Here is a 15,607-nt window from a genome sequence, read left to right on the forward strand (position 1 = left end):
ACATAGAGGACTTGTGTTCTCTTGTCAGCAAAAGCTCTTTCACTTAACGTGTCAGGGCCCTTGATTGTATTGCCCTCTAAATCTATGGGCTCGGTGAGGAAAACGCAGCTTAACTGCTGCAGCAACACCTCACACGGCTGATCTGATCTTCGCTGTCAAATATTGGATAAAAACATCTCCTCCATTTACACTGATTTGAACTTGCACACCTTGGACTTTGAAAATAAATATCCCATTATTTTTTTGGGGGAAAGTTTTCCTTCTTTTTTTCCCCCTGTAATTTGAATCGACATTGCTTTCGGTGTAGCAGTTATTCTGACCTTCATTTCTTCTTTCTACATTCACTCTTCTGTCTCTAGTGATCTGAAGAGAGAGAGAGGGCGAGAGTGGTGTGCTGTGATTTAGTTGTCCTTCACATCAGGTGCTCTGTCCTTGCAGCGGGCAGTTCTGTATTCCGTCTCTGACATTTGTTTCCCTTCAGCTTGTCTACCCAGGTATTTTCTCTACACAATGTGCTGGTGGTAATACTAAAACTAGAAAAAGCTTCCACATTACGAAGGGCTTTTGCATACAGGGTTATCGTTGTTTTGTTATATGTGCTGAGAGTGTATCTCTTTTTACTTCTTAGTTTGTATACATTCTCAAGTATGCCCTCACAGTAAATCTCCATGCATTTCATTTTAATTGGTCTCACCTTTCTCTGGAATCCATCTGTGAGTCTGCTTATTAAAAGGTCCACCATGCCCCCTTGGCTCTAATTTCACTCCTTTTGCCTGTGGTCCCACTGATAATAAGGATCTCCTTGAATTCATTTGGCATTGTGACACTTTTGGCCAATGCATACAGTCAGAAAAAGTTAATCAACTCTCTTTCAGTTCTGCCGTCCTATGTACGATAATCGTTCGGTCTTTACCAGGTCTTAGAAATGTAGTTCATGCAGCTTTAAATAAATAACAATTTGACACAGACAATATTACACAAAACAAGTCTGACACAGTGCAATTATTTAACAAAGACTAAGCCACCATGTAGAAGCGGTGTGTGGGAAAAACTAACTACAAGACAAATTAAGAGGCTAAGTTATCAGCCAGGTGCTGCTCATCAAATGCATTTCATTAATTAATCATCAGCAACTGTGACAAAGTCAATATAGGCTGGTCTGGAGCATTCAGGTGTGTGTGTTAAAACAATTCTGCAATCAGAAAGCCATCAGCAATGACTGTAGAGAAACAGTCAGAACAATTTGGGTTACACCATGCAAAACAGTGCAGAGCCATTCAGTCCAATGCAACTTAATCTCCAAATGGACATGACATGAAACAGTTACTGTCAGACAGTACCTTTAGTATTTTTAATGAGTCGTCGCAGATGGTGTATAGCTGTTGACAAGTAAGGTCGCTTGTGACTGGTTGTTTTGCAGGTGGTCTGAGGAAGCCTGGATGAATGATGAATTGATTGAATCACTGAATTTTGAAGAGGATGCACAGTGTTATCCATGATACAGCATCCTTCTTCGCATAAGCAGCCATACCACAATAAGAGAGATTAGTCACAAGTGGGAACTTTCAAGACAGTTGCCAGTCTCCCCGGGATGTAGCAGCAATTTCAACCCTCAGACTCTGCTGTGCTCAGAGAAATTGCAAATAAACTCCAAAAGCTCTATCACAAACTCTACAGGGTGCAGTCAGATTGATAAATGATAAAGTTTGCCAATACAATTAGAAAGTGTTCAAACCAGTTTGGCTCACTTGAAAAGATTGTCAGTTGGAGGCCTCGTGTTTCTAAGAGGAGCAGAGTGATATGGGTCAGCGGCTGCAAAGTTGCCTCTGAACAAATTTCAAGACTTATAGAACAAGGTGTCTTGACAGGCAGCCAGAGGACAAAGACCAAAGACGGCATACCAGGACAAACAAGTTGTACTAGCTCCCAAGCAAAGTAGAGGAGGTGTGACAATAAATAGAGAGACAGAGTAATATGTTGTTGAGAATCTGACGGTAAGGTGATTAACATGTGATACATTCGCTGATATGTATTAGCTCAAACTAAACAAGAGTGCATTGTATTCCTTCTATTGTGACCATATTAATGTGTCTGTGTGTTTATTTCTACTAATCTGAGCTGTGTTTTTTGTTGGAAAGGTGTTTTATTTAAATATTTACTGGCTTGCTCTTACTTTTTTTCCCCATCTCTAACTATTCATCTCTATTTTTTTCTCTTTTTGTTAGGTGGCATGGGCGGAGCAACAGTTGGTAAAGCGCAGAAAAAAGAGAGATGTCTTTGCAGAACCGTCGGATCCCAAGTTCAGAGACCAGTGGTATCTGGTGAGTAGAACCCATGTCCAACTGAAATTCAATTAAGCTAACAGCTTTATGCATAATTTGTCTGTCAGTGGACATAATTTAGCACTGCAGCATACCTGTACTGTTGACAGTTTATATGGCTAATTAAACTCAAGGTTCTGAGGTGTCTCCTGAGTTTAAAGACAACCCTTATAAATTCAGTTTACGATTTTGTGTGGAATCTTAGTGCCTCCGTTGCTGCAGTGCAACAATGCATTGTGTGTTTACAGAGTGTTTTTGAATTGTAGGTGGCAGGTTTTTTGGAAGAGAGGGTTAAACTATTGTCCATAAATGGCCCGGAAACAAAGAGGGAAAGCAGAGCGAGACTGGGGTCATTTATCTTGGATTGGTCTTGTTTTTATTGGATTGATTTTCACATTTGACTTGAGGAAGGCTACTGATACATGATCCTGTTTACGGCGGCAGCAGTAAGAACTCCTGAGACTTGCTCTGCCTTTCCTTCAATTACTCTGATGGTGCTTTAGGCAGAAGAAGATCCAAGGTGATGTAAAACAGTCTTGCATCACTAGTTCTTCAAAATGACTGTGTTCCCTGTGCGCTGGGGTAGTTGGTGGTTGTGTGTTGTTCAGTGTATTGCAGACAATGTTATGTTTCTGAAGTTTATCCACATAAAACAACACAGTTCTGCATGTACTATTCTTGCCATAAGAGTTTTCTTGGAATATCAAATATCTCATTCCTTTTTTTATTGATTTATTTATTTTTTTAAGAGACATGAAAACTCAACTAACTCGTGTCAAGTCAATAGTTGTAGAAAACGCTAGGGAATTCCATGTATGTGCCACTTGCTGTGTCATATTTCAGCTAAGCATGTGTGTGTGCGTTTGTAGCCACCAGATATTGTTCCACCAATATGCTGCTTTGAATGAATTGTAACAGAATCTGTCACTATTGTAGATTAGGGTTGCCACTGACGACTTTTCTGATAGTCAATTAGCCATTGACTATTGAAACGATTAATTGACGAATCTTATAATGAATCAATCTTGTAATTATTAAATGGCTCTTATTTAGCTCTCAGATTAAAATTTTTCCATGAGGTTATTTAAATTATGTGCTAGCTAGAAATAAAAGACGAGAAAGATTTATGCTCAAAATACATATTTTAATATACTTTGCTGGTAGTCACTGTGGTGTTGCATCGACCACCGCTATATTGTTTACCTGGTGCTGTACTCCGTTGTGCATGTGCAGAGATACGAAGGGAGGAGGAGGCCTCGCTTTGTTTGGCCGACCCACTGGCGTTTGTAATGAACCGCTGATAAGTGAAGTCCTAAACAATCTCAGTAGATCTCTGTGGGGCACAATGACGACGGCCCCAGGCTGACACCAGCCAATTAAAATATTGGGATGACTTACGTCAGTGCATAATATATGTCAGTCTTGGCAAAGACCTGGCCTGTAGCGGAAACCCTGAATATAATACTGAGCAAATTTGGGTGTTCGACAGCGTCACAGAAAACTGAGAGGCTACGCATAACTGTGGGGTCTGTTGTGCCCCAGTGGGCTTTTCATGCCAGAGACGCCCCCTGCAGCTTAGATAAATAAATAAGTGAGTAAGTAAGTCCGGTAGACTCTGCTTACAGGGTCATGAAGTCTAAGAGGGAGTTCGCTGAATGAAACATAAGAGGCACATTACGTTTTAATGGTAAACTTAGAAAAGAACAGCTTTGAACTAATTGAGAGCCAGACATGGCATTTGATAAAAGGTCAAATAAAATGTCAAAAACCTATCAATTAATGACTGTGTGCAATCATCCACTTCATTATTACTTTGCTTACTACTTATAAACTGCAAAATGTTGCCAGAGTGGTTCTGATGCTGTAAGGACAGACATTTGTTACTCATTGCATATTTTCTTTTCCTTTTTAATGCAGAAAACAGTTTTTTAAAAAGCAGCAGCAGTTTTGTTGATGCTTTAGTTTGAAATCTACATTTCACCTTGAAATAAGAAAGAATTAATTAAATCTTTCCTAATACACTTAAAACCCTGCTCTTGTCACCGCAGAGACATTTCCCAGTCAGCAGAGGTTACTTGAGTACTCGACCCCAGTACTTGAGTAAGAGTACAAATACTACTGGTCAAAATTTACTCCGTTACAAGTAAAAGTAGCCAAAATATTACTCGAGTAAGAGTAGAAAAGTACTTGCTTTTAAAGGTACTTAAGTATCCAAAAGTAAATGCTTTTAAATTTACTTCAAGTAAAAGTAAGAGTAAGAGTAAGAGTAAATTTCCACATCAGTAAATTACTATATTTTTTCTAAATTAATTTAAGGATCTTTTAACTCTTGTTTCTGAGAATTCGATGTTGAGTTGTTGAAAGCAGAGAGGTAGTTCTGCTTCGGCAGACACAATAAACATTTGAAAATAAATCTCTGTGGTTTGTCTGTGCCCTCGTTTTTTACTCGGTCGAACTCAAACATTGAGTTAAGATACGGCCAAGGATTTTGTGAAAGTCCCTGCTCCGAGTCCAGCTCATTATCAGACTCAGACGACTCAGCGGATTGTCTTTCTTCTCCTGACGCAGGCGTAGCCGTTGTTGCGGCAATGTCTTGACAAACGCAGGCTACTTTGGCGGTATCGTTTTGAGGAGGCTTGACGTATTTCCGCTTTACGTACATCCCAGTGGAGAGCATGCACTGTGATAGGTCTCCTCCTTTGACAAAAACAGTTGTGTCCAATAGGATTTTAGGGAAGAAGAAAAAAGAGCAGACCTGAAAGTAACGAGTACTTTTCAGCCTTCCTAGAAATTTACTCGAGTAAAAGTAAAAATATTTGTCTTGGAAATGTATTCAAGTAAGAGTAATAAGTACCAAATAAATCTAATACTCAAGTAAAGTACAAATCCTCTGGATATGTACTTAAGTACAGTACTCAAGTAAATTTACTCCGTTACTGTCCACCACTGCCAGTCAGTTACATTCTTCCTAATGGTTTTGCTTTCTTTCTCAGTACAACGGCAACCACCGGGACCTGAATGCCAGAGCTGCGTGGCAGCTGGGCTACACAGGGAAAGGTGTGGTGGTGTCCATCTTAGATGATGGAATAGAGAAGAACCATCCTGACCTGATGCAGAATTATGTGAGTATAGCTGCTGCATGAGCTGACACATTGTTTTCCCCTGACAAAACCTCTGAAACAAACAATAAAAGAATTGCTTTTGTGTCCTTCAAAGGACCCAGATGCCAGCTACGACGTGAACGACGGTGACCCAGATCCTCAACCTCGATACACGCAGCTGAATGACAACAGGTATAGATTTATACAGATGACAATTAAATCTACACTCTTCTCTTTGTCTTTTGGAAAGCTCTGAAACCACTTTTCACTTTTTACACGTCACATCGAGGAGAATGTCAAGATGACAACATACTTCATTATTCTTTTATCATCTTTGCTGACTTGAGAGCTCAAAACGTAACGGGCTGAAGATTCAATTAAGTACAAATAAAGCAGAAAAAAATATTTGATTTTATCATAGTGATACAAATGGCTCCGTTAAGCTTCCAGCAAACAAGACTCATTAAAACATAAAACACACAAAATTCATTTTTAAAACTAGGGGATTATGAGCAGTGCTTTCTGCTTTGAGATGCTGGAGGCAAATCTGCTGTGAATGCTGACTGACGGATCTCAAATCAACTTTAATAACCAGCACTAATGGGGAAAACAGAGCTGTTTGTTTTAACTAGACCAAACTCGGATTGATATAATAAACAAAAAAACATACACTGCAAATATATATTTCAGTCTAGTTCCACCTGTAGGCTAAATTGACAGCACTGAAACATCAAATGGTGTAACTTTGATTACCTTGCGTATGCCCTGCTCCAGTGCACCCGAGGTCTCAGCCGGTGGTAGAGGAGGACAGTCAGAGTCCCTGACTCTTGACTCTTCAATTTAGAGTTGCTCTGACTTCTACTGTCCTACCGAAGCTGGTTTTTTTTCCTCGCATGAATTCTGTCCTTGTTACACCCATAATGTTTGGGGATTTTGTTTGACTTCCTTAAATGCATAGGTGTCACCAAGACATGTTTGTAGTCTGGGTAAATTTGCCCAAAGATTTGAGTGTTTTGGGAAAAAAGCTGCTTTATTGGAGTAGCATCTCCAGATGGCATTAGAGGTTGTTTACCTCTGCTTTGATGTCTTGCAGAGAATTGCATTGAATTAAGTTCATCAGCATTAATGAAACAGTAAATCCCTTGGCTCAGGGAGGCTCTGGCTCGTCTTACTTTATCCTCACAGCCTCCCTCCTGTCTCACTTTAATTTCTGATTTGCAGTAATCTGCTGTTTGCGGGTTACTGGACAGGACATTTTTTTTTCTTTTTCTTTTTAACTCGACAGTCAGCATGATTACTCATGATAGGCAAATAAGATTAGATTTGAGCACTAAAGAAAGTCAAGCTTCTCTATTAAGACAGGGCCGTGGAGACAAGAGTGATTATGGAGGCAACCTAGGTACAGTGTGAGCCACATAATGGCCCACACACGTACTAACTATGCCAGTATGACAGCGGAGGTGGACTGCAACATGTTTAATCTATTTATTCCCAAACTAGAGTCTTACTTGTTTGTGGTAGAGACACCATAGTTGAGAATAAAGGTTTTGATAAACTGGTAAATAATACAGCAAATCATTTCTTACTAAGGCAATGTATTTTAGTGTTTTTAGGACTCAGTTCAATATTATAATTTAGACACTGTTAGCAAAATCTTACATGGTGGCTATCTATGTGGAAGAACATGTCTCTGGTGGAGCAACACATATCCAAAACCTGTGCCAAGGAAAGCTTACACTTCTTTTAACAACTCATTGTGACCCAGAGCCTAGCTATGACAGTTTTATTGAAGTTTCTCTCACTTGGGGTGCACCTTTCTCCCACCCTTACACACTTCTCCTCTTATCTGGTACAGTGAGTCAGTTGAGAGAGAGAAAATCTGTCCATGTACGCTTGAGTGTTTGTGTGTTTCCTTTGCTTTGGTGTGGGGTTGATGCAGATGCAAGTGTAAACAACTTGTGGGAGGGCATGAAATGGTGTACGGTTGTGTGAGACTGTAAGCATCTGTTCCCTGCTGAAAGCCTAACTCTGTTCACCTTCATAAAGCTGTCCTTCTTTCCCAGCATACAGGCACCAGCGAGGGACATCCAGCCTCATGTTTATCTAAAGCAGCATGATGTCTAGCAGTTTCTCTTTCCCGGATTTTTCACTGACTACCATCAGGGTGGTTTTCAAATGTGCATTTTCTGGAGGAACGTGTGCCAGTTTATAGCCAAGTTTTGCCAAGTTTAGCCAAGTTCATTTCCTCTTCATTTAGTTTAGTTATGGAGAGGAAACTATGGACGTCACACTCACTCCTACCTACCTTGTGCAATGAACAAATAAAACCCTTAAAAGTACAGAGAACAGTGCAAACCGGCTTTTCATTTAATGTCAGAAATGACCGATGCATATATAGGGGCATCCGTCATTTCTGGACGAAGGAACCTATTTAACAGTGCTGCACGGAGCAGGCTGGTAGGTTCTGGCTTTACCAGAGAAACCATTAATTTCTCTGTAGAAATGTATTTCATACACCTCTTCGCTGTAGCCTATGAACCTCACTGGACCCTTCCCCCCCCCTGACTGTAGACCAGCTCATTAGTTAGCTGGCAGAGCCATTAGCAGCCTTCGGAATAAGCAGAGCAGAAATGTTGTTTAGAGTTACTTTTGTGGTTCAGTGAAGCCAAGACACTAATGAACTGCTAATGCCATTTATCCTTAACCACAATAACCCCAATTATTATTGTTATTCTTTTTAATGTAATTAAGCTGATGCAGTATTTAAAGAAAAAGCACAAGCCAATGGCAGTTTACGTGGTAGGATTTAAATAGCTGCAGTGTTGAACAGTGTGGCATTGCTTTACTAAATGTTATGCAATTGTATTTTGCTCTTAATTTACATTATAAGGACTAATAGTAAGTTGTGTTTTTTTTTTTTGTTTTTTTTTTTAGTTTAGGGGACCACCATCTGAGGTTTTATGACCATTTTGCACAGAACACAGCAGGGGCTTTTGTTACTTCACCTTTCTTGGCGTTATAGTGCAGGGTGCGGCTTGAGTTCAAGCGCATCGCGCCTTCATGACTCCATCGGTGCGCTCTAAGCACCCTGAGTCTTCTCATTAACATTTTAAGAAACACTGTGAAATTTAGATATGAGAAATCCTCATAAAATGTTCTACTTTCCTTTGTGTTCAAAACACGTTTGAAAGGTAGCTACATAATGTAAAGAACAGTTAGTACCGGTATAATATGATGCATGGTGAATGAGTCTTTGTGCATTCCTTTTTTTTTTTAAAGAAGGTATTTTGAGATCTCCATTTAAATATTTTTCCACTATTTTTCTCAGACATCTTCAAGATTAAATTGTTTAAATTGAGACAGTTTTTTTTGTCTTGTTTTTTTAAATGTGTGGTAAAGTAACAGTGCTATTTTGATTGTGAAAAGTATCTAATTCTTTAAACAAATATATTTCTTCTTGAATCAGTGCAGCTTTTGGAAAACTAGCCAGAACTCCACCTAACGAATGAAAAGTATTTTATACTTCATATTGGTTATTCAGTATTTTTATATTCAGTATTGGAGTTGCTTTAGAAATTTTTATTAAACAGCATACTCATAGTAGAAGTTGGTGCATTTGGGGTTAAGGCTAAGACTTCCGTGTGTAGGAAAATCCATCTGGCAGGCATTACAGTCCTGATAATTAATCTCTGCAACTTGTTAACAACTGATTGAACATTATTGCACTTGCAGCAACAGGCAGCTCTTTGTTCCCTGCAGACAATGTGTGTTTCACTGGTGCACATCCTGTGGAGATTTCCTGTGCCTCTTTAGCCTCCTTTCCAAACGCTGACCTTGAGGTTCAATCCAGATTCACTTTGATGGTGATGTCATTCCTGTTCAGGACCTCCAAACAACAGAAATGAGGACATTTGTTATGTCAGCATGTTATTCCTTCAGTCTTGCTCTCATTATCAAAGGACCAGTTACTCTCATAGGCAAATCCTCATGACAGCTCAATCCTGTTTCAAAAAGGCTTGCAATTGTCTGTGTTTGTGGATTTATGCTTTAAAGTATTAAAATGTTTAGCTGGAGTTGCACTTCTCTTGTATGGATGACAATTAAAGGGACAAACCTGAACTAAGCGGTGAAGGTATCTGGTTGCTTGGTGGAAGCACTGAAGAGTCACTTCAGATCAATGCAAATTGTTTTGAATGAGCACCTCTTGTCCTATAATTAAACAGTTCTTTATCTATGGGAGTGGTCTCTTTCAGAATGCACAAGGGATCAATGAATGGTATGGATCTCAAAATGATACTAGTATTATGCTGTAACATACAGGTACTAGGTCCTGGCCCAGTTTAACATCGATGAAACATTTTGGATTGCCATATTATAGTAAGTCAGCACTTTGTTCTTATATCGTGAACAACTTTTAGAAGGATGATGCTCCGTCATTCAACTTACACATTTCTAAAACACGCTTTGTTTATTTTTGCTATGATCTTACAAATGAATTATAAAATCTAGATGGTTTAAACTGATGCAAGTTTGTCTGTATAGCACATTTCAAGGTGCTTAAATGAACTTAAACTTAAATGTAATGACCGTAAAAGATCCATGTTTGATATTTATGCCATGGAATAAATAAGTTGATAAAATGAAAAGCTCATTGCATCCTGTAAGTCATGTGAAGTATATACTTGGGGTAAAAAAAAAAAAAAAAAATCTGCTTTGCCAGCAGAATTTGAAAAGTGTTGTACCAGCAGATGATCCCCTCACATTTTACTGACCTTTTTAACAGTGAGAGGGAGCAGTTAAAAGATATTATCTGCATCCATTTTATCACTCCAAGGAAAATGACTCCCAAAATCCTGGTAATGTAAGCAATTCTTGCATAATCCAGGACTTCACTACTATAACAGCTTTTTTTTGTAATTATGTAATTGATTTATCAAAAGGAACCACTGGGAAAAGGTTTGGCTGACTATGGGATGGATATCTCCCTGCATACTTTGAATCTGTTAGCAGACACCTTGGCATCTCCTTATCCGCTCCATCACAAACACGGATGCTTAAGGACATGACATACCAAAGTCAACAAGCTGCCACTTTCAGTTCTGTTGTGTGATAAAGTTCACTGGGAAATTACTCAGATGACATTTGTTTGCATGTGTTTGCATGTGTTTGCTTTTGCGCTTATAAAGGATGGCTTTTATCATCCAGCAGTGAATTTCCCCTCTGTATTCTGCAGATCACTATTCTCTGTATTCATTTGAACAACTTCCTGTATACATGAGCAATGTGGTGCAGGTGTTGACTGTGGCACTGGTGTTAGCCTTTATCTTTCTACCTAATCAGTGTCTTTCGAGAACTCTGGGGATCGGCAGATGAATTGAAAGCTCTGACCTTCTGTCTGTTAAAGCAGCACACGCATTTAATTATTTTAGGCAGAGGTGTCAAATGGGTTAATGGGTTAGGTTACCCCCCTGTGGAATCTGATCTTTCTTCTCTTTTTATTATTTCAACAGTTTTAAAATGCGCCGGATAAATTGATGTAGTTCAGATTAATAAGAAGTAATGTGACAAAGTTGGTGAGAAACTAAATTTTCATAATGTGACATCAAATGCAGTCCTTTTTATCAGTATAGGACTGTGGATGCTGTGTTGTTTTGGTTATTTCTGCTTTGATTTTGGCTGCTTAAGCATGAGGACAGCTCCAAGCTTAGATGCTTCCTCCAGGACAGAAGGGACTGCCCAACATCCAGCATTCTTAAGTAGGCATGGCTGCAGTCCGGTGGGATTGCGCTGTAGTTTGGAGGGCATTAAGTGTCCATTTCTATTCTGGCAGACCTGGGTAATACACCTGTCTGGAATGTGATCATCATCCTCTCTGAAGCTGGTTTTTGGATCTCTACATTGTTGTGCCAGGGGCTAGATCTTTCTGAAGACACCCAAACTTAATTATAATGATGAACCTAATTCATAAGTTCCTCCCTTGTGTTCCCAATTTCCATTTCTTTCCCTTGTCACTTTATACAGCCTTTAGGCATTGTGATGTTGCTAATGCTAAGAAGATATCAGAGATGATGCACAATGGATTATGCGCCCTGGTGAATTTGTTTGTTTAAAGCAATCTGAGCCAGGGATCAGTCTTCATGCGTTTGTTTTGTCTACTGCTTAACTACTGCGAACAGTGGAACAAACAATTTGACATGCAACCTCTGAGCATCTGTTAAACACAAACATACATGGTAAATGCTGTGTCAAAAGGTAAATGACGTTTGAAAGGATAAGTGGTTTTGTTCTGATTTTTCTCATTCGTTCCCCTCTCCAGGCATGGAACACGATGTGCAGGAGAAGTGGCAGCAGTGGCCAACAATGGGATCTGTGGAGTCGGTGTGGCTTATGATGCAAAGATTGGAGGTACAGGGTTTCAACTCACAGAAACAAAACTTTTCTTTCTTTTTTTGAATATCTGAATACGTGAAATGCTGTTCCTGGAGGGCCTGTGTTATGTTCTGTCAATTTCTTAGCTCCAGCCTGCCATTTACTGTAGATTTGTAATTTCACTACATTTGTTTTGTGGGCTCAGAGTGTTCTGTTGTTTTGCGTCGTTTTTGCACAGAGTCATAACTGATATGTAGAAACAATGCAGCATGACACAGCCATCAACATTTGAAGTGGATCAAAACATTTTATAACAGATCAGAATAAATATTGTTCAAAATAACAGGTAAGTGTACAGACTGTCATATTTACTATATATTTAAAATATGTTGAATATCCTTTTAATTTAACATTAAGATCACTATTCTCAGTATATGTATATCGTCACAAGAAGCGGTTGGTGTAACCTGTTTCTTATATTTTCCACCTCATCCACTTTGTGGGCTCATTTTTTAACACATTTCAGCATGGAATGAACTTGGACAAATAATCACCTACATTTAAGTTGGACAAGCACCTCTCTGGCTTTGTTTCAACAAAAAATATCAGCACTGCAAGCTTCACAAGGACTGGGTTTATACCTGTAGGAGAGATCATGTGGTGCATCTAGTGAACTGCTAGCTCTGTATATGCACAGACATCTGGCTGCGCTGGTGGTGTCGGTGACAGAAATTTAGAAACTGTTGTGCAAAAAAAGAAGTTGTCTGAAGTCAAAACACCTGCTGTATGTTATATTTTTGAAGCACATACGGCTTTGAGTGAAGCTGTCGTCATTCGCATTTTGGAGGTTGTTATTCTTAGCTTGACACAAAGCTGTGTGCCTGCTGTTTTGAAGTGATGAAACTTGAATGAGGGCTTTATTTATTTAACATGCTGAATAGTTGACTGTAACATCGAGCCAGTGATATGTCATCACTCATTGTCTAGCAAGACAGTTGTGCCTACAGTGCTGCAGTGTCTTATCCAACTATATTAGGTCTGTCTATTGCAGTTTACTTTTTGTTTATAGGTTTCCTACTTTCTCTGACGTTTTTCTCATTTTTTTTTTTAGATGCATTTCCAAAAAATTTGGTTATACTGCATATAAGGTTGAAAGCATACGGTCAACACAAAATTAACCAGTAGCTAGTTGTCAGATTAAGATAAGAGAAGAAATAATAAGTTCCCATTACAACTTCCATGAAGTCATTTGAGTCATTTCTCTGTTAATATCACATTGACATGTGCTGGAATGTTTTCCCATTTCCTACACCTGATGGATGGATGGATGGATGGATGGATGGATGGATGGATGGATGGATGGATGGATATGTATGTAAATTAAAAAAATAAATAAGGATGGATGGATGGATGTATATAGACTGTCTCAGAAAATTTTAATATTGTGATAGTTCTTTATTTTCTGTAATGCAATTTATAAAAAAAAAAAAAAAAAAAGTCATACATTCTGGATTCATTACATAACTGAAATATTGCAAGCCTTTTATTATTTTAATATTGCTGATTATGGCTTACAGCTTAAGAAAACTCGAATATCCTATCTCAAAATATTATGAAAAAGTATACTAGTAGGGTTTTCAACTAATCACTTGAATCGTCTAATTAACTCGAAACACCTGCAAGGGTTTTCTGAGCCTTGAAAAACACTCAGCTTGGTTCAGTAAACTAAATCACAAGTATGGGGAAGACTGCTGATCTGACTGCTGTCCAGAGGACCATCATTGACACCCTCCATCAGGAGGGTAAGACACAAAAAGACATTTCTCAAAGAGCAAGCTGTTCAGAGTGCAGTTTCAAAGCACATCCACAAAAAGTCTGTTGGAAGGGGGAAATGTGGCAGGAAACGCTGCACAACCAAGAGAGATGACCGCAGCCTTAAGAGCATTGTGAAGAAGAGTCGCTTCCAGAATTTGGGGGAGCTTTAAAGACAGTGGACTGAAGCTGGAGTCCAGGTATCAAAAGCCACTGTTCACAGACGTGTCCGGGAAATGGGCTACAATAGCCGTATTTCCATGGTCAAGCCACTTCTGAACTCAAGACAATGGAAGAAGCGTCTGACTTGGGGTATGGAAGAAAATAAGCACTGGACAGTTGCGGAGTGGTCCAAAGTCCTCTTTTCAGACAAAAGCAAGTTTTGTATTTCATTTGGAAGTCAAGGCACCAGAGTCTGGAGAAAGGCTAGAGAGGAGCAAAATCCAAGTTGCTTGAAATCCAGTGTTAAGTTCCCACAGTCAGCGATGGTTTGGGGAGGCATGTCAGCTGCTGGTGTTGGTCCACTGTGTTTCATCAAGTCCAGAGTAAATGCAGCTGTGTACCAAAAGATTTTAGAGCACTACATGCTTCCGTCTGCTGAAAAGCTCTATGGGGATGATGATTTCATTTTCCAGCATGATCTGGCACCTGCCCACATGGCCAAAACCACCAGTAAATGGTGTACTGACCATGGCATTACTGTCCTCGATTGGCCTGCCAATTCCCCTAACCTGAACCCCATAGAGAATTTGTGGGGTATTGTGAAGAAGAAGCTGAAAGACACCAGACCCAACAATGCAAATGAGCTGAAGGCCGCTATTGAAGCATCCTGTGCTTCCATAACACCTCAGCAATGCCACAGGCTGATTGCCCCCATGCCACGCCGCATTGATGCAGTAATCTGTGCAAAAGGATTCCCAACCAAGTACTGAGTCTATTAATGGACATTTTTTGTTTTGCCGTTATAAATCTTTTTTTTTTACTTTGAAATATTCTAATATTTTGAGATAGGATATTTGAGTTTTCTGTAAGCCATAATCAGCAATATTAAAATAATAAAAGGCTTGCAATATTTCAGTTAATTTGTAATGAATCCAGAATGTATCACCTTTTTGTTTTTTTAATTGCATTACAGAAAATAAAGAACTTTATCACAATATTCTAATTTTCTGAGACAGTCCTGTGTGTTTTGATATTGATATATATATATATATATATATATATATATATATATATTTTTATTCATTTTGGATCAGGGTGTCGAATTCTGGTCCTCGAGGGCCGTTGTCCTGCATATTTTAGATGCTCCCCCGTTTCATCACACCCTGATACAAATGACTGTCATTAACAGACTTGTGTAAACCTTGATGACAAGCTGATGATGAGCCATTAGTTTTAATCGGGTGCACTGATGCAAGGAAACATCTAAAACGTGTAGGACAGCTTCCCTCAAAGACTGGGATCGGACACACATTCAGGGACAGACTAATTGATAGTGACTGAAAATTGAACCGTTTTTATATATGATCTTTCTTACTGAACCATCTTGTTTCTGCCAACATTGTAAATGAATGCACGTTAAAGGTGTCGATGTAAATGTACGGTCATCAAACTAATTGAATCTAAAATCTAAAACGCATATCGTTTTTTTTTTTTTGTGGGGGAATATTCAAATGTGGTAAAGGTGGCAAATAATTGTAGAAATGTATTTTTATAAAATAAATTTGCTCCATGGTGAGTTAGTTTTTGCTGTCTTAGGAGAAGGAATAAGCAACAACCGTAAGCAATTATTGAATATTTCATCATGTTTTATCTTTTTATCTTTTTTTTTTTTTTTTTGTCTTTAAAGTATTTATACAACTTTAGCTGCTGGTTAAATGTTGCTGTGGTTCGTCTGCCGGTACATGTAAATGTGCTCTTTGTGTTTGATTGCTATTCTTTATTTCTGAATTTATTCTATTGACTCTAAAATTCAGCACAACGATGTGTAGTTCAGGAGCTCTT

General features: G+C 38.9%; 1 protein-coding gene across 1 annotated transcript in view; it reads left to right on the forward strand.

The window, feature by feature from the left end:
- furina (furin (paired basic amino acid cleaving enzyme) a) overlaps positions 1 to 15,607 on the forward strand; it is an 80,633-nt gene that overhangs the window by 44,886 nt on the left and 20,140 nt on the right. The window contains exons 4-7 of the mRNA XM_061744099.1: positions 2,226 to 2,321; positions 5,315 to 5,443; positions 5,538 to 5,614; positions 11,739 to 11,827. Of these exons, the coding sequence (XP_061600083.1) occupies positions 2,226 to 2,321; positions 5,315 to 5,443; positions 5,538 to 5,614; positions 11,739 to 11,827 (391 nt within the window). The remainder of the gene's footprint in view (positions 1 to 2,225; positions 2,322 to 5,314; positions 5,444 to 5,537; positions 5,615 to 11,738; positions 11,828 to 15,607) is intronic.

This window comes from Cololabis saira, chromosome 2 (assembly GCF_033807715.1).
Source record: "Cololabis saira isolate AMF1-May2022 chromosome 2, fColSai1.1, whole genome shotgun sequence".
Lineage (NCBI taxonomy): Eukaryota > Metazoa > Chordata > Actinopteri > Beloniformes > Belonidae > Cololabis > Cololabis saira.